Below are 19,301 nucleotides of genomic sequence, written 5' to 3'. Positions count from 1 at the left end.
GCTGCGCTACCAGGAAGGGCCTTTTCTTTTTTTTTAATGACTGGTTTAATGTTGTGCTTTGGAAAGAATCTTCTACCATACAAAAGTTTCTTAAATATACTCTGAGTCATATATTTACATCTGTAGAGTGATCAACCGGTTGTATAATTGGCTCGGTGCACTTAAGAGTCATTAGATTGCACCATTGTTGATGCTGCAACTTCAGGAAATCATTCAGCCTATCCATGGCTACATAGTTGATCATCTTATACCATTTCTGATATAGTTCTGTTTGCTTGGAAACAGACATAGATAGACAAAGTTCATTTTTGTAAATATTAATGGAGTGCTCAATCCCTCTCAAGTATAAACTGAGATTCTAGGCTGTATACATTTTCAGTTAGGAGTCATTTTGCTTAAGCTGAGATTTCCAACTGTTCCCAAACCATGCTTACTGAATATTCTAAATTAGTCAAGAATTCTTTTTGTAATGTCTAGAGAGTTCATCCAGGTACTCAGCAAGATGAAATAAAAAAAAAATCTTCTTGATTTATGTGGAGACATTCATTTAATAGAAGCAAAAAGATGCACTATAGAGGCACAACAACTTGAGATGGAACCTTGGCTCTGTTCTTTCCAGCAAGAGAGGACACACTGTGCGAGAGATGGACATAGACTGATGAAAGGCCATGATTTTGGCCCAAAGACCAGTGGAAGGATTTAGTTCAGACTTGGTTTTCAATAGCGGAGCAGGGTGGTGGGATGAGACTGAATCTGTTGCATTTGCTCTGACGAGGATAGTGGAGTCCAAGATGCTGAAGGTGACACAGGAGTGCATATGTGCATGGGGGTGATGAGGAGATGCCCCAGACACCTGGAGAACATGGAATACTTCTGATACCACTATAGCTATAGATAGACAAGAAGCTACAGGTCTACTGAAATTAGCTCTTGAATAAAAAGGTTAGGAAAGGGCCCTCCCTGGTGACACAGCAGGTTAAAGCACAGCACTGAGAAGCTAAAGCCACTTCAGCATGAGTTCGATCCCCACCCCGGAGGTGATCCACATGGCCCAGCAGACCTCTCCTGACTCACCCACTGCTCCCCTCAGCAGTGTGCTTGATTGATCTGCCTGTCCTACCCCCCATTCTGTCTCTGGTGAAGCTGCTCACTACCCCTGCACCTCTGGCCTGTACCCCAGTTTTGTATGCATAAATAAATAAATGTTTAAAAAAAATAAAGGTTAGGAAACCATCACTGGTTTGAAGGTTTGATAACCATCACTGTCATTCAAATCAAACATGCACATATCTGCACCTTGGTGACAGTAGTGACACACCCACCCCCTCTTTCATTCTCTTTCTTTGTCTCCCCCATCTCACCCAGATCCCTCATCTCACTTTCATTCTCACTCCCACTGTCACCCCCACTAGGCTCTAAGATCCTGACACCACCTCAGGTTCATGTCTTTGCCCTCTAACCTCACATGATGCCTTCAGGTTCCCTCCACCACTTGATAACTTGACTACTCTTTGCTCTCCTTTTCTGAAAGATAAGGAAAATCATTATGAACATAAGATGGCCATGAGATTAAGTGAGATAAGATGAGAAAGGCAGGCAACAGGGTGCCAGGAGGGCCTTCCTGCAGCACAGTCACCCGTTAGTGCTTGTCCTCTCTGTTGCTATGACCACATGTCCAGATCCCTTTGCACACAGAGACTGTTCATTCCATAGAGACTCGTGTGGCCACATGCCAGGCACCAGAAAACAAAGTGGCTTTCTTATTGCTGCTTACAGTCTTCACAAAAACCCTTTGAGGGAGGAATAATTATCCACCTTTTATTGCAAGAGAACTAAGATTCAGGAGCAATTTTCTCTAGAACCTACAGTTTGTGAACCATACAGTCAATATCACATATAACTCCATGTCTGGACCCACACATATAATGAATTCTCTATCACATGTTGAGGAGCGGGGCATTCATTTCTGATTAAGCATATATTTTACTGAGAAGTCCATGCTTGCAACACCATTCTCACACTAAGTATAACTTGGCTTCCTTTGGTGAGTCACATCTGCAAACTCTTCCCCTTCACATTCTCTGGAGGCTTGAGGTTAAAGACCACATGTATTTTATGAGAGTTCAATTGTCATGCCTCTAGCTGGGGACACATCTTGGATCATCCTGGATGCTCACTCACTTCATGTAGATTGAATGTATGAATGGATGCTATGTAAGGACCTTGCATGCTCTGCAGCAAGTTAAAAGTGACCTAGTTGAGTAAAAGAAAAGAGATAATAGGGGCCAATCTTCTCCTTAGACCAGACACATGATTACGTCTGTACACAGACTCCCCTCGATATACTCCCTCACACACAGGCATACCTTTAGTCCTCCTTTTTGGGCCCACAGACATGTGCATATTCATCTGTGACTATTTGACTATTTTTTAGTATGTGAAGAAATATGGAAACTTGCTGAGCCTGGATTTCGGCCAAATGCGTTCAGTAATTATAAGTGGGTTGGCCTTAATCAAAGAAGCCCTTGTCAACCAGGACCAAAACTTCGTGGACCGCCCTGTAATGCCTCTTCGAGGACATTTCTTTAAGACAAATGGTAAGTTTCTTGAGCCATGTAAGATGACTTTGATATTCTTATGGTCTCTGAAAGGTGCCTCTGTGACTATAATTCTCCATCATCCCCAGAGTCCTGGTTCCTTATAAATTTCCTACCACTTAAGGAAGCTACATACTCACACTTCCCTGTTGAGAGCATCTTTTCAAAGATTTGGAAGGGTGAGCCCTAACGTCAGGGGTTTGAGAGAACTGTGCCACCTACATGAACCTATTCTCATTTTAATAAACACGTAACCACATTTCTCTGTGTTAACAGAAGAAGAGGCATTCCCATAAAGACCATCCCCATAGTGCATCTCAAGTCTTCTAATCTATGTTAGAAAGTTTGGAGAAAAAGAAGTTTATCGTGAGTAATTAATAAACTTAACCATTTGCAAATGTAAATGAAAAGCTGAAGTTTATTTCTCTAGCAAAGCACCATTCTTAGTTCCTCTTGGGAAATGTTTTCTCCATTAACTTCATCTCCACTTATCCTACTTACTACCCGCTGTGTGAAGCACAGTGGTAGGCATGAGTGATAGCAAGCAGGACAGATACAGCCCCTCTCCCCAGGTAACTTCCATTCAATTCAAGAAGCATTGAGGAGCTTAGTGTTGTGTGTATACGAGCAGGATGCGCTTATTAAGGGCTTCTTCTCTAGCTGTGGGCTTCAGGAAAAGTTAATGTAAGTAACTTTCAGTTCAGTAATCAAGCAGAGGGAATAGGATGTGAAAAGTCCCTGGGGTGGAAAGAAAGACGGACGATGAATTGAAAGGCGGCTAGTGTTTCAACCACATGGATTCATGGAGATAATTAAATGGACACGAAGTTGACAATCTTCACAAGGAATAGCTCATGCAAATTCTTGTTAACAATGTTGCTTTTATCCTTCTAAGAGGAGGTTTTAGGTAGGGAAGTGAATCACTATATTTCATCATATCATTTAAAGACCTACCTAGGCTGCAGTGTGGGGAATACAATAAAAGAAGCAGGAGACTATTGAACTATTTCAGGTTAGAGAAGGTGGTAACTCAAACCAAGAAGGCGGCAAGAAGTGGCAGTACAATGGGTTAGACCAATAAAGTATCAGAGGACCTATATGGGTTTAAAATGTTCAGGAGGTAAATCCAGTAAGACAGAATGTCCTAGATGGAAGGGGAAAGGAGAAGAAGGCAGTGTAGAGGTAGACACACACATGGCTAGATTCTGGAAAAAGGGATATTTGGTGGAAGATAAACTGCTTAGTTTGACTTAGTGGGTTGTATGTAGAAAATCATGAATTCAGCAATGGATATGCTCAGTTTAAAATGCCTTTAAGTCAGAAAATCAAGCAGACAATTGTGTATATGTCACGAGACCAAGGACAGAATAGATGGTCACTGCTAATGGATGTTATTTAAAATTGTAGGAATTGGTGAGATTTCCCAGAAACAGAGTATAGAGTAAGAACAGATAGGATATTAAGGCCTAATCTTTTTTTTTTTTTAAGAATTAGTTATTTATGTAAACTAGAGCAGGGGTATAGACCAGAGGTGCAAGGGGTGAGAGGATTCACCAGAGACAGAGTGGGGAGTAGAACAGGCAGATCAACTGAAATACACTGCTGAGGGGAGCAGCGGGAGACAGGACAGGAGAGGTCTTCTGTGCCATATGGGTTAGTGCCCTGGCCACAGGCTGGGGATCCATCTCATGCACCAGTGGCTGGCGATCACTTGATAACACTGTCTTTAATCCCTGAATCCCCAGGGAGGCCCAAGTTTCAGGCATAATCTTGACTCAATCATTTCAGAATTTGGTAGAAGATGAACTAGCAAATGATACAGGACAATGTTGTCTGCTGCCAGAGAATGAAGAGGGAAGTCAGGAGAGTGAGGTACCCTGAGTACCACTGGAAGAACATAGTTAAAAAAGAATCAAAAAGATAAACTCATGCCTTTCTCAGCAACATGGATGGAGCTGGAAGGGATCATGCTTAGTACAATAAGCCGGAACAGAAAAATACCAGATGGTTTCACTCATAGCAGGAGTATAAGGGATCAGGGTGGGGAAAGAAATTGTAAAAAAGCAAAAATGGAAAAACAATGAACTATAGACCAGAGACATTTTACAAGGGGTGGAGAGGAGAATAGGATCAAAGCTAGGGCAGGAAGCACGCACGGGACTATGGTGATGGCACACGGGTGAACTGGTGGTGGGACATCCACAGGGATTAAAACAGAGATGAAAAAATGTACAAAATGAATGAAGGATGAGGTAAAACATGAATAAATAGGGTCCTCCTTAGTGACACAACAGGTTAAAGCACAACATTATGAAGCCATTGCAAGCCACTGCAGCACGAGTTCAATCCCTAGCCAGGGAGCTGACCCACATGGCACAGCAGACCTCTCCTGACCCACCAGCTGCTCCCCTCAACAGTGTACTTTGTCAATCTGCCTGTTCTGCTCCCCACTCTGTCTTTGGTGAATCCTCTCACCTCCCACAACTCTGACTTGTACCCTAGTTCTATATGAATAAATAAATAAATCTTTTTTAAAAACATAAATAAATATATTTTTTAAATTTAAAAAAAAAGAGTCTCGTGCTGTTGAAACACAAGAGTCTGAAAAGTTCCCCTTGGATTTGACAAGAAGGATGATTTTACTGGTGTTTTAGGTGGCAAAGACATGTTCTGAAGAATTGCAGAGTGCTGTGAAAATAGCAACTCAAAAGGAGTGACCTTACCCTGAGTATAAAATCCATGAAGTTCCATTGATTACACCTGGATGGTTGTTCCCTTTGCTTTGCAATTCCTTCTGCATGGATTCTTCACTATTCCTTGTTTTCTTTCATCATTCCTTCAGCTTTTTGGGTCCTGCTTAATTGGGACCTCTCCTATAAAACCTTGCCTCCTTCAGAACTTAGACTCAGTCTTTTCTGTGGGTGTGTTCTTCATATGTAACATGCCCTAGATACTTCGATATGCTTTCATGGCCAGTAATCATGATTGTGGAGTCAGACACACCTGAATTTGGATGTTTGCTCAGCTACTTATTCACTAGGACCTGCCAGGTTAAATTTATTCCTGTATGTTAATTTTCTTATCAGCAAAATGGGATTGGGGGATAGCTCTATCTTCCTCCTAGAGTTTTTGTGAGCACTAAATTACATAAGACATAAAAGTTACTAAAGTACCTAACATTTCAACCAATCAGGAAATGTAGTCATTATAGCAGTGCCCTGGGCTTATTCCTGTGACTAGCTTTCAATACTTCATTTTTTCCCTCCATTTGTTACAAACCTGCCATTAAATATCAGTTTTCATCTCCTAGAATTTGAATACCACAATGTTGTCTTTTTTTTTCCCCCAGGATTGGTCATGTCCAATGGTCAGGTATGGAAGGAGCAAAGGAGATTCGCCTTGATGACACTAAGGAACTTTGGCTTAGGGAAGAAGACCTTAGAGGAACGCATCCAGGAGGAAGCCCATTACCTCGTCCAGGAAATAGAAAAGGAGGAAGGTGAGTGTTTCACAGGATAGATGCAGGAGGTGGTAGCTTATTGAGTCTCTTAAAAGATTCTCATAGTCAGGGCCTGTCCTCTACCCAGTAACAGGTGAGACAATTGAAGATGTAACACAGCTAACCACAACCCTGTCTTCCTGGAGTTCTAGAATTAGCACAAGAAGATGGCTTTAAACCCAAAGCTAATTTTTTTTTAAGATTTATTTATTTATGCATACAGAAATGGGGTACAGGCCAGAGCTGTAGGGGGGTGAGAGGTTTCAGAGACAGAATGGGGAGCAGAACAGGCAGATGGACGAAACACACAGCTGAGGGAAACAGCGGGCGGGTCAGGAGAGGTCTGCTATGCCTGGGGATCAAACTCATACTGCAGTGGCTTTAGCTTCTTAGTGCTGTGCTTTAACCCACTGCACCACCAAGGAGGACCCAATTTTGTTTTATTTTTAACAGTTCTACTAATGTTTATTTTCCTTGCTACCACCCTTTATATCCCCTTGTCCCTTCCCTTCCTCACCTCCCTTTGAACCTAAGAACCTACATGGTGTCCATGGATGTCCACTGGTTTTGGAGAATGATTTTTGTTCTCAAACTGTTTCTAAATAAATCTCCAATATTTGTTTTTATCATTCTGACTTGCTTTACTATACATAACTCTCTCAAACTCCCTCCAATTTTATTGAAAACAGCCATATTTCATACTTTCCTGTGGTTCCATGTTACTCCATAGTCTGAATATACTCCATAGTCTAATCCAACCATTTCTGATGCCATTTAGGCTGCTTCCACTTCCTAGCTATTGAAAATAATACTGGTATGACATTGTGGACCATAAGGTTTATTGGGCTGCTAGTTTCATTTTCTTTGGGTGGATGCCTAAGTGGGCTTGCTGGGCCATGTGGGACTTCCACTTTTCATTTTTTAGGGTAAATCTAGGCTGCTTTCCATGATGGTTGTACCAGATCCCATTTGCACTAACAGTGAATTAGAGTTCTTTTTCTCCACATCCTCTTCAGTGGTTGTTGGAGGTTTATTTCATAGCAGCCGTTCTCACAGGCATGAGATGGTATCTCGCCGTGATTATAACTTGCATCTTCTTATTGAAAGTAATGAACACTTTTTTTCATTTGTTTCTTGGCCTTCAGGATATATTCTTCTGATGCATTGTCTGTTCATATCTTATATCTGTTCGTCTGTCCCTTACTGATTTTGACCACCCTGGTCACCAGTTTAACTTCCCAGGCTTTGCCTGAGTATTTACTATATGCTAGAACCTGTATGGGGGTCTGTGGCCAGAGCCTCGTGTTTGGTTCAATACTCGATGTCATATCATGTACAGTAAACATGCCATGGAAAATAGAAACCAATCTCTCTAAAGAATCCATTCCAATACTTCTTCCACTCCAGCACAACCCTTTGACCCCCACTTCAAGATCAACAATGCAGTTTCCAATATTATTTGCTCAGTCACATTTGGGGAGCGCTTTGAGTACCAGGATGATCAGTTCCAGGAGCTGCTGAGGCTGCTGGATGATGTAACATGTCTGGAAACTTCACTGTGGTGCCAGGTAAAGCAATTCTATTTCTATAACATTTTTCTGGGGCTGGCAACTCACAATTCATAAAACAAAACTCAAGATTTAAAGTTGGGAGAAAATCAGGTTTAATCAGATGCCAGCAAACACAATGACATGATAGATCACTGTCATAAAAGCCATCTGCCCAAACTGGGGAGAAGCAGGGAATTGTATTTGGGGTAATAAAGAAGGGGAAGGGTTAAAGAGTAGGCATCAGCAGGATTTCAGAGAAACAGGGAGGGATTCCAGAATTGAATGCATGCTCTTTTTCCTTCAAAATTTGGTTTTGGCAAGATTTGTCACGGTGCTTGTGGGTGTGATTTTTACTATTCTAGTGAGGCTCTGGGATAACTCTCCTCTCCTGTCTCATCTTGATTTCAGTAAGTTTTGCCTGGTTTTCTGGTTTTGTCTGAAAGGAAAGGAAAACAGAAGCAAAGCCACGACAAACAGGACAGGGAACTTATGGTTACTAGGCCAGTGACAATTCCCATCTCCTCATTCTTGAGTGGCAATGAGTAAATGTCCATCTTCTGGGAATACTTCCTGCTGAATAGGGGCCAAGGTTGGGGGGAGCATAGAGGAGCAGAATCCTACCAGCCTAAGTTGTTGCTGCAGAGTTATATACCCAACTGTCTAGACCCTTGACTTTTGACATTTCAAAATTTTAATATCTCCCATTCTGGAGGTAAACACAAAATAGGTGATTCAGGAGAGAAGGCCCAGTGATCAAAAGAAGTAAGCAACATACTAACAGTGATCCTAAAACCAATTAAGAACTCCATCTGTCCAAGCTGATTACAAAAAACTTTATTTATAATAGGAGTCCAGGGCCAGGATTCCGTTTGTTCAAGATGCCCTGTCTGTGGATAGCTGCTTTATCTGCATTCTCAGTCCCTAGCAGGCCTTGTAGCTCCCCTCGAGGTTGTTGCTGTTACTGACCTGTAAAAGCAAGACCCAGAGATGAATTAAGTTTGTGTGTGTGTGTGTATACTCTTCATGTCCAAGAGCCATTTTGCCTTACTATCATTTTCGTATTGTATTAAAGACTTGGGGGCTGATGGCAGACACTGATGGGGACTTCCTTTTTGAGTTAAATAAACCTTTTTAAAATGGACGTCACTATCTAAAATCAATCGGTTGGCTTTAGTGGTTTGATAAATTGTTTTATAAAATGTTATATACAGAGAAAATTTTTACCATTCCCATAGGGCATAGAAGTTTACAGGTCATATAACTATGTACATAGGTTGCTTTATTTGAAAGGCACGATATTGCATTGCTTTTATGTCCCCCCACTCTTGTTTCCCCCAACCCCCTGGTACCCCTCATCCATTCCTATCCTCCTCAGAGGCACGCTTCTGTAACTGGCCTCTTGCTGAACAGACTATTATAAAAATCATCTGTATTGGTCTTCAGTAGAAAATATTCTGAGTAGTATTTCACTGTATGAATTGCCATTGTTTATTGTTCTAGTCTATTGTTTCCAGCTTGAGGATGGCATAAATAAGTCTGCCATTAACATTCTTGAAAACTTGCCCACTCTTCCCCTGCATGTATACCTGGACATACAGGATGCCTAAAGTCTCCCAAAGCAGTTGCACTACTTATATGGTGATCACTTGATATTACCAACCTTCTAATTTCATACTGTGTGGGCTTTTGTGTCCAAACTTCACTCTTTTCTTGAAAGGAGAATATTCTAGGCAGAGGAATTGCAAATCAAAGGCCTAAAGCAGGAAGACCTGAGATGTTATCTCAGTGACCTATAAGGCTGACTGAAAGACTAAGAGAGAATAAGATGGCAAGAAGTGATAACTAAGCAGCTGACCCCTGTAGAGATTACAGGCTCTGGCAATGATGTCAAACTGAGTGTCATTGAAAGTCATTGTAGAATTGAAAGCACAGGAGATATGATTTGATTATTCAATGAAGTGAGCCTCCTGGCAGTGCTTTAAAATATAGACTGGGAATGAAGTTAATCATAGAGTCAGGAAATCTGTTGAAGCCTATTAAACAGCCAGGGTAAAAAAAAAAGTATTGGTGGTTTACACTAGGGTAACAAAACAGTTGCAGTGTGAGAAGTGGTGTGTACTGCCTATATATATATATATTTTTTTTTAAAGACTTATTTATTTATTCATATAGAACTGGGGTACAGGCCAGAGATGAGGAGGGTGAGAGGATTCACCAGAGACAGAGCGGGTAGCAGAACAGGCAGGTCAATGAAGTACACTGCAGAGGGGAGCAGTGGGCAGGTCAGGAGAGGTCTGCCACACCATGTGGTCACCCCCGGGGCAGGTGGGAATCTAACTCATGTGGAAGTTTTTTAAGCTTCTTAGTGCTGCGCTTTAACTCGCTGCGCCACCAGGGAAGGCCACTGCCTATATTTTTAAGGTAAGGCTGAAGTGCTTTCTCTAGAGCAAACAGAGGAGGGTGAAAGAGGTAGGAATAGGCAAATGTAACTCCAAGGGTTATGTAAAGAAATTGGGCACAGTGTCTTCACAATTATACTGTTTTATCAATTAGCTCTACAATGTCATTCCACGGATAATGGATTTCTTACCTGGACCTCACAAAAAATTATTCAAGTATTGGGACAAAATGAAATTATTTGTTGCTCATATGATTGAAAACCACAAGAAAGACTGGGATCCTGATAAACCAAGAGACTTTATTGATGCTTATCTTAAGGAAATGGAAAAGGTAAGGAAACCAAAGTTGTTCCCTAAGTTTGGCTCTTAAGAAGCAAATAGAGGTATAATAGTTTTCTATTCAAGTAACAAGTTACCCCAACTCAATGGCTTAAAACAGCACAGATTAATTTTATTACAGTTTTGGAGCGCAGAAGCCTAAAACCTGTCCCACTGGGCTAACATCAAAGGGCTGAGAGGCCAGATTACTTCAGAATAGTTTAGTGGAGAATCGGTGTCCTTAATTTTGCAGCTTTAGAGACAGCTTATACTTCTTGGTTTAAGGCCCCTCTTCCATCTTCAAAGTCAGAGGTGGTATCTTTTTCACAGTTATCATTTTTACATCTTCCTTTTTTTTTTTAAAGATTTATTTATGCATATAGAACTGGGGTACAGGTGCAGGGGAATGAGAAGATTCACCAGAGACAGAGTGGGGAACAGAACAGGCATATCGACAAAGTACACTGCTGAGGGAAGCAGCAGGCAGGCCAGGTCTGCTGTGCCATGTGGGCCACCTCCCTGGCTGGGGATAGAACTTGTGGTGAAGCTGCTGCAGTGAGCTTCATGGTGCTGCACTTTAACTCCTTGCATCACCAGGGAGGGCCCTACATCTTCTCTTTCTAACCCTCTTGACTTTTGTGATTATATTGGGCCTGGTGGGGTCATCTGGGATAAACTTCCCATATCAAGAACCTTAATTTAATCACAGCTACAAAATCCCTTTTGCCAGTGAAAGGAACATGTGCAGATTTTTGAACTTAACACTTGGACTTTTTGTTGTGTGACATCATTTTTCTATCACAGGAAAATAAAGAGTCAGTATTTCATACAGGGCAGAGAGCAGTTACTCAGGATTTAATGATATAAATAGGGGGTTACTCACATATGATTTGTGACCTTGAGAATGCCCAAACTCTGCCTTTTCATCTTCTGTTCTCTGCCCCTGTCTACAGGAGCGATGCACTACCTGAAAAATAGCCTCAGAGCCTCGGGGCCCTGATTCATTTTTAAATGGGTCTGGGTCCAGTTACCTACCTCTTCTCAGCCACCATTTAATAATACAGCTAAGGTTGAGTGACATTCCAGAGTCTAAGCTCAGGCCTTTGGGGAATATTTCCCTTCCCCTCTCATCCCACGTCCAACATTATAGGAAAGTCACGTGGATGCCTGGGGATTATTTCCTGAAGGATATACATCAGGATATCAGTGTCATTTTTTGAGCAAACAGATTATCCATTTTTCCTCCTGGAGTTGTATTTCTTTCCTTCTTTTATTTCGCCTTATTGATTTAACTTTCATGATGTTAAATCTTGAAACTTTAATATATAGCATTGTTTTTTCCTCAAAGGAGGAAACTTGCTACATGGAGTATGGGTGCTATGGGGATGATTGAATTGGAGAGGTTTCACCTACAAAGGAAAAGATTAATGAAGAGATATAGGAATTGTACATAAGAGGGTTTCAGTTTACTCCTTCTGATATCGGTATAGCACATGTTGAAAATTTGCTATCTCATGCATCTCGCATAATTCATAGTGCTATCTTCAGGGATATGGATTGTTATTTTTATTTTATAAAACAGGAAGTTAATGCAACGTACCCCAGGTCACACTGACAGTAAATGATGTGGTTAATATTAAAAACTAAGTCTATAACTAACTACTATAATTTCTTGTTCCCTTATATTAATAGTTTCTCCCGAATTATAGGCATAAGAAAAAAATAGTCATCTTGATTACCATCCACTCAAGCTAACAAGGCTTCCAGTTTTTGGTCAGAAGATGCTATTATAACTCTCTCCCTCGTGAGCATGCCAGAGGGAAAGGCTTTTCTCTCAGGGACCCTTCCTTCCACATTCCATTCCTTGGTATTGCAACCAAGAAACCTCTGAATAAATGCATACCATTGTGCTTTCTAGCATGGTGATGATGCCACTTCAAGTTTCAATGAAGAAAGCCTCATCTTCTGTACCCTGGATCTCTTCTTCGCTGGAACAGAGACAACTTCGACGACACTGCGTTGGGCACTGCTTTACATGGCCCTGAATCCCGACATCCAGGGTGAGTGTGCCTTGGCCAGGAAAGAAAAGGGCTTCCCAGGCCAGCTGCCTCACCACTGGGGCCACAGGATAACACGGACACCAGAGAGAAAGAGGGATAGACATGAGGTAAAGGAAACTTGAGGCAGGCACATCCCTCAAGTTTCCTATCAAGATGTGAAGGGAGCCACATAATACAGAAATAAGTCTTTGTCATCAGAAAACTAAAATTCTAGTGGGTCAAATAGTGAAGACATTGTGGAGAGTTCCAAGAAAAGCTGGAACTCCTATCCCTCCATTTAGCTATGGCTTTTAGTTATGTGCATCAGGCAGATGAAGTTCAAAGTCCTGAGGCTGGCATATTGTACCTCTGAGGCCTATCCAGCCTCAACTCCATCCGCCCTGCATGGTGTCATCACTAAACTACCTGTCCTTTCTCCGACTTCCCGTATTTATACCTCTGTGCCATTCTCCTCCACAACTACAGACTCTACATGAAGAATCTGCTCCAATACAACCTTCTCTGAGATACAACTCTACTCTTTTAGGAAAAACTAGCTTTTGCTTCTTCTAGAGATGACCTCTTGTACCTCCATTACTCTGTTCATCACATATTATTCATACATCTACCCCACGGATTTCAGTCCATTCTAGGGCAGGGCTATTATAATAATTTTTCTTTCTCCACTTCCCAGAATAGTTTGAGTAGTTGAGGGAAGGGGATCTGTTAAGATACAGTTTTATAAACTGTAGTAACTGCTTATTAATGGGAAATCATTTCAGTAAAATGGAACTGACTCTTTTCCCTAAAATAAAAATGGAATAGATCATTTTTTGCCATGTTCTAACCTATAAAACTGCATGCAATGTGTGTGGATTCTAAGTCATGATACAAAAATGCATTTGTAACTGTGAATTATATCTTTTAGAGTTTTAAAAGCTATCATATTTGGATATAGACTTGCTTCTATAATAGAAGCTCCAAAATAACAGTGACTTAAAATAATACAACTTCATACTACATTCATAGCAGAATTATTTACACAGGTTAAGAAGTATAAATAACCTCAGTGTTCATCCAAAGGATGGACAGATAAGCTGTGGAATATTACCCAGCCTTAAAAAAGAAGGAAATGCTAACTTGTGCTACAATGCAGATGAGCCTTGAGGACATTATGTTAAGCTAAACATTCCAGTCACTAAAAGACAAATATTGTATGATTCCACTCATATGACATCTAATCAATCCATAGGAACAGAGTTATACAATTATGGTGGAATTGTGGAATTATGGTTGCCAGAGGCTGGGATATAAGAAATGTTTCATGAATGTAGTTTCAGTTTAATACAAAAAAAAAAAAAGATCTGGAGATTCATTGCACAATCATGCTAATATACTAGTATCATTCAGCAATACAGTTAAAAGTTATTAAGATGATACCTTTTATGTTACATTCATTTTTTATCATTAAAAACATTTTAATAGGTAGCTGAAAAACAACAGTAGCTCATTTCTCTTTCAGGCAGAAAATTGAAGCTGAACTCTGAAGAGTCATTTGGGTTATAGACTCCTACCAGATTGTTGCTCTGATGTATTTAGAATGTTTCCCTGGTGGGCAAATCAAAGATGGCTCACCTCTAGGGCTGCCTTTCCACCAATAAGAAGGGACAGAGGGGAAGGGAGCTTGCCTTTCCTTTAAGAGCATATAGTAAGTATTGCACTTTGCAATTAATAGGAATATGCTCCACTAGCCATTTAGTATTGCGAAACCTGGGAGTTGTAGCCTTTGGCTGAGGGATAAGCTAAACTCTTGTGGGAGTGAAGTAGGAAAATGATTTGGGTGAACAGTTAGTAATGTCACTTACTTGTTGACCTGCTCACCTAAGTCAGTTCATGTAAATCTCAAAATATCCTTAAGATGAGAGTTGATCTATTGTCACTCATAAGAAGTGGAAACTAATTCTCACAGAGTTTAAGTAACTCTCAGCTAGAATGTTGTAGAGCTAGAGCTTACAGATTTGTCTTACACCAAGACCTTCTTTTCATTCATATTCCTCACAGAACCTAGAGTCTAGCACCCACTGTAATTTTAGCCATGTTAATTGATTCTGGTTATTCCATTCCTAGCTTTACCAGAACATACGGAATACTAAGAATAATAGAAGCTTCTCTTACTTTCCAGAAAAAGTACATGCTGAAATCGACAGGGTGCTTGGCCAGTCCCAGCAGCCAGGTATGGCTTTTCGAGACTCCATGCCCTACACCTACGCTGCCGTCCATGAGGTACAGCGAATGGGGAACATTATACCCATGAATGTGCCCAGGGCGGTGTCGACACCCACCACCCTGGCCGGATACCATCTGCCCAAGGTAAGTGGGGACACCTGGCCTCAGAGTTTTATGTCCATCTTGAAATGATAGGAATATGAACTTGAAAAGTTAAATGCTATCTTGTATAAAGGACTCAATAGAAGAAGAGAGAAATCTTGATAGGAATATGAACTTAAAAGTAAAATGCCATCTTGTATAAAGGCCTCAATAGAAATGAGAGAAATCTATTATACCTGATATAAAAGTAGGTTCTTTTTCTCCATGTGTGCTCTTTTAAACATTCAGTTCAGCTAGATATTTACAGTTTTGATAGAGCGGAAAGAGGCTTCCTCTTAAATCTCCAGATATGTTTAGGCAAAACCTGGCTTTCTTTTGGTAGTGGAATTTCTCAGGGTTTTGCAATTCTTCATGGGATAAGGAGAGTTCTCAGTAAAACTTCTTTTCTATGCCCTCGTAGGGCACCTCTCAGCCCTAGAAGCCTGCTAGATTTACTATAGAGAATTCTGGTTCACGGTCCTGGGTTATAAAATATTAAAATACAAAGGGACATTTCAGAACACTTGTACCAATAACAAATGCTGGAGTTCCTAACATGATACCCCGCAGATATTTTCCCATCTTTTACTTACAATCCCATGAATGACTGTCCCACAAGGGAAACCGATCTAGGTGTGGACTCTTAAAGGCAGAGAATGGAACCAGTGGTAAGTAAGTGGTGATGATGTACATAAACTACATATATTCTTTAAAACTGTCTTCATTAATGCTGATAACAGTTCTGTAATTCCCATTTTATAAATGAAGCAGCTGGGACTCAGAGAGTGATTAGCTTGCATAAACTCTCTCAACTACAAAGTAACAACAGCTGGGTTCAAAGTCTGTTCCTTCCTGATTTCCTGGCTTAACTTTTTTATTTGCCATCATGTTATCTCACAGGACTTGGCTTTCTTTGATTTTTTAAAAAATATTTATTTTATTTATTTATACATACATGAGCTGGGATATAAGCCAGAGGTGTGGGAGGTGAGTGGATTCACCAGAGAGAGAAAATGGGGAGCAGAACAGGCGATTTACTGAAATACATTGCTGAGGGGCACAGCAGTCGAGACAGCAGAGGTCTGCTGGGCCATGTGGTCACCTCCCTGGCCGAGGATCAATTTCGGGATCAAATTTGTGCTGCAGTGGCTGTGGATCAGATCGATTCATAGTGCTGAGTCTTAACCCCTGTCCCACCTAGGGGAATTTAAAATCACTTTCTTTGATTTTAAAGTCTCCCTGCCATTTTTTCTCACTTGATCTATATTAAATCCTTTGTCCTCACCATGGAAATCCTGGTCACCCTGCACACATGGATTCCTGACTTCCACAGACCTCTCCTGTGTGCACTCTGCATTTTAGCAGTGCCTTCTCATCACCTTGGCCTGCCTTTCTGGATCCATTCCAGTCTGCCCAGGTCCCTCTGAATGTGGCACATGTGGGCACAGCCTCAAGGGGAGGAACCAGAAGAGCTGGCCTATTGGACCATCCCTGGTCGATACTCCTGCAGGGCCAAGACAAGCAGCTATTGTGCGCTATCACATTCCTTGTTTCTTACTAACTGATTCCCTTAAGGATGGAGACTGAGGCATAAATTATTCCACAGGTTCTATTTACATTTCCTAGTGACTCATTTAACTCAAGGGTAACAGCCCAGTTGAACAGATTACTTTTACCTCAGCTTTTTTTTTTTTTTTTAAAGATTTATTTATTTATTTGTGCATACAGAACTGGGGTACAGGCCAGAGGCTCAGGGGTGGTGAGAGGCTTCACCAGAGACAGAGTGGGGAGCAGAACAGGCAGATCTACGAAGTACACTGCTGAGGGAAGCAGCGGGCGGGTCAGGAGAGGTCTGGCTCGCCATGTGGTCTCCTCCGGGGCAGGCGGCAGGCGGAATTGAACTCATGCGGAAGTGGCTTCAGATTCTCAGTGCTGTGCTTTAACCCGCTGCGCCACCAGGGAGGGCCTACCTCAGCTTTTTAACATCAACTTGAATAACCATCCTGGGAACTGAGAGATCTAATCGTATGTTGTAGATGTCCAGAGCCATAACTTTTATATCAAATAGACCTACTTCAAATCATGGCTCTATTTCTACCACTGTATCACCCTGGGAATATTAGATAACCTGTCAGAGTTTCTTTATCTTTGTCTGTAAAATGCATTTAAACCTACCTGTGGAGGTAAAATAAGGTCATGCAAATAAGAACATTTAATCCAGTACTTATCATAGAAAATGCTCAAAATAGCAGTTATTATTCTCAAATATTCATTAAGCTCCTAAAGTACTTAGAGGTGGAAAACAACCCTAAGTAAAATAATCATGCAAGTCCACACTTTCAAATGTAGTAACCGGCTCAAGACAAACACCCACTGGTTCCATAAAGATATTGGCCAGCAGATTGGGAGTAGGGGTGGAGGGAGGGTCAGATTAGGCTTCCAAAGGGAAGCAATGCTTGAGCTGAGGGGGATTGAGTATTATTAAATTAGTGCCAAAGGAGGAAGGACATTCCAGGCAAGGTGAGCAGCTTGTGAAAGGCAGGGAAATGAACAGGAACACGGTGCTTTTGAGAACCAGAGCAAGGTCTGCCCAAGGTGGGTGCATATGCAGGAGAGACAGGACAGGTGAGGGGCTCCCATATAAGAGAGATGAGAAGCTACTGAAGGCTCTGGAGATCAAGGTGTGAGTGGGCTGACATGACTTCATCATGTCCAGAGTGTGCCTGCTCTCAGAATGGGGCAGATTGAAAGGGGAAGAAGGAATGGGGACAGCTAGATGGCTGTTGCCGGAGTTGTTGCAAGCAAGACAGTGGCCAGGGCGAAGGGGGCAATGGTGTTCATAGAGTGGAGGTGACAGAACCTAGAGAAATTTAAAGTGACATTGACCAGCCTCACTGAAGGCCCAGAGACATAATGAGGGAAGGGAGGGCTCATGGCTGAGAGGATGCCCGGGTTCCTTGCTATGTGCCCTGATGAATAGTGACCACTTTCCCTGGGCAACCTGGTTCCTTCCTGTGGCCTGCACTAGGCAACAGATAGAAAGAAGGGGAGAAACAGATGAATGGGCTATCCGTGGCTTTGATAGAGCTGCCAGAGTTAGCACTGGCCTGAACAGCAGGTTGATTCTCCTGCAGTGTTGACTGGCAGGTGGCGGTGTTATTCTCCAACTGTTGCGTGCATGCCCCTCCCAAGTCTTACACTGGTATGTCCCTGCGAAGACGATCCAGTCTGCTGTTCACAGTAGCCACACTTCCCGGTCAATTTCCCAGCTGACAATTGCTGTCCATTATTGCAAGCTCCCCTATAGCACAGAGCAGGGGCTTGAGAAGGGTCTGAGCAGCTGGGAGCCAGGGAACAGCCACCACTCTGTGCACGAGTGTTGGGAGTGAGCCCTCTCCTGAGTCGTTGCTCCTTTCCCTAGGGAACCATGATCCTCACTAATCTGACTGCACTGCACAAGGACCCCAAAGTGTGGGCCACACCTGACAAGTTCAACCCGGAGCATTTTCTGGAGAATGGACAGTTTAAGAAAAAGGAATCCTTCCTGCCTTTCTCAATCGGTGAGTTATAATAAAGGAGTGTGACAAGCCAGAGTTCTCTCAGCTCTCTCCCACTCCTACTCTCTGCTTTGCTTGGAAAGTCTCCAGACACCCTGCCCCTCACAGCTCAGCTCCCTCTGCTGTTCTTTGCTTCTCAGGATTGATTCCCTAGGCTGGATGTTGCTTAGGCTGCCTCTCCTTTTCCTGGGGACACCCTGTTACATACCTGTCAGAGGTCATCCAGGAGATGTGGATGATGTATTCTCTAATAGTTCAGAAAAAACAAATCCTTGGTATTATTCTTATACATTTTTCTGTACATTGTTCTTGCAACTTCAGAATAAGAAGAATAGGAAAAATATCAGTAAAAATTAAAAATACACAGACACAGACATTTTGGTGGTGGCTATTGCTCCCACCTCCCATTTTTTAATTCAAAGGTGGTCTTTGAAATGACATTTTTTTCCATTTATTGAGAGGTAACCAGATAAAGTTAATATTCTTATAAACAAATGCTTATTATTATCCAGAACTATGTTAAAATATTTTGCTTTACCATATCAGTTATCAATATATTTGGCCTATTTGAATTCAGTGTGTAGCCTGACAATAGATAAAATATTGTTTCATCTTAAACACAGACAAACACACATTTTCACTAATGCCGAGAGAGATCACTTCATTTGCCTCAAAATACAAGGCTGGGGAGCAGGAGGAATTGAACTGAATCTCAGTCCTGCCTCCACTTCAGCAACATGCACAGGGAGAAGGGTGGAGCCCAGTTGGCCCTTGAGTGAACACTGGTCCTCATGGCCTACATAGAAGCAAAGGACCTGTTTCAAGAAGAACCCCCATTTCTAAGAAAGACTTCAAAGAGAGGCTGAATCAGGTGCCATGGAGAGGGCCCTCTGTGCCCTCCTGCACACTTCCTTTGCACACCCACACCTGACATTCGATTGCTCATATTTTGGAGTAGTTTTTTTGTTTTTTTTT

At 41.8% G+C, this 19,301-nt stretch overlaps 1 protein-coding gene across 1 annotated transcript in view; it reads left to right on the top strand.

The window, feature by feature from the left end:
- Positions 1 to 19,301, top strand: part of LOC101636900 (cytochrome P450 2J2) — a 25,907-nt gene that overhangs the window by 5,568 nt on the left and 1,038 nt on the right. Inside the window, exons 2-8 of the mRNA XM_012722740.1 lie at positions 2,435 to 2,597; positions 5,947 to 6,096; positions 7,504 to 7,664; positions 10,200 to 10,376; positions 12,282 to 12,423; positions 14,585 to 14,772; positions 18,191 to 18,329. Coding sequence (XP_012578194.1) covers positions 2,435 to 2,597; positions 5,947 to 6,096; positions 7,504 to 7,664; positions 10,200 to 10,376; positions 12,282 to 12,423; positions 14,585 to 14,772; positions 18,191 to 18,329 — 1,120 coding nt within the window. The remainder of the gene's footprint in view (positions 1 to 2,434; positions 2,598 to 5,946; positions 6,097 to 7,503; positions 7,665 to 10,199; positions 10,377 to 12,281; positions 12,424 to 14,584; positions 14,773 to 18,190; positions 18,330 to 19,301) is intronic.

The sequence above is a fragment of the Condylura cristata genome, unplaced genomic scaffold, assembly GCF_000260355.1.
Source record: "Condylura cristata isolate star-nosed mole 26May11 unplaced genomic scaffold, ConCri1.0 scaffold00008, whole genome shotgun sequence".
NCBI classification, from domain to species: domain Eukaryota; kingdom Metazoa; phylum Chordata; class Mammalia; order Eulipotyphla; family Talpidae; genus Condylura; species Condylura cristata.
This window is presented reverse-complemented; position numbering and strand designations above follow the sequence as displayed.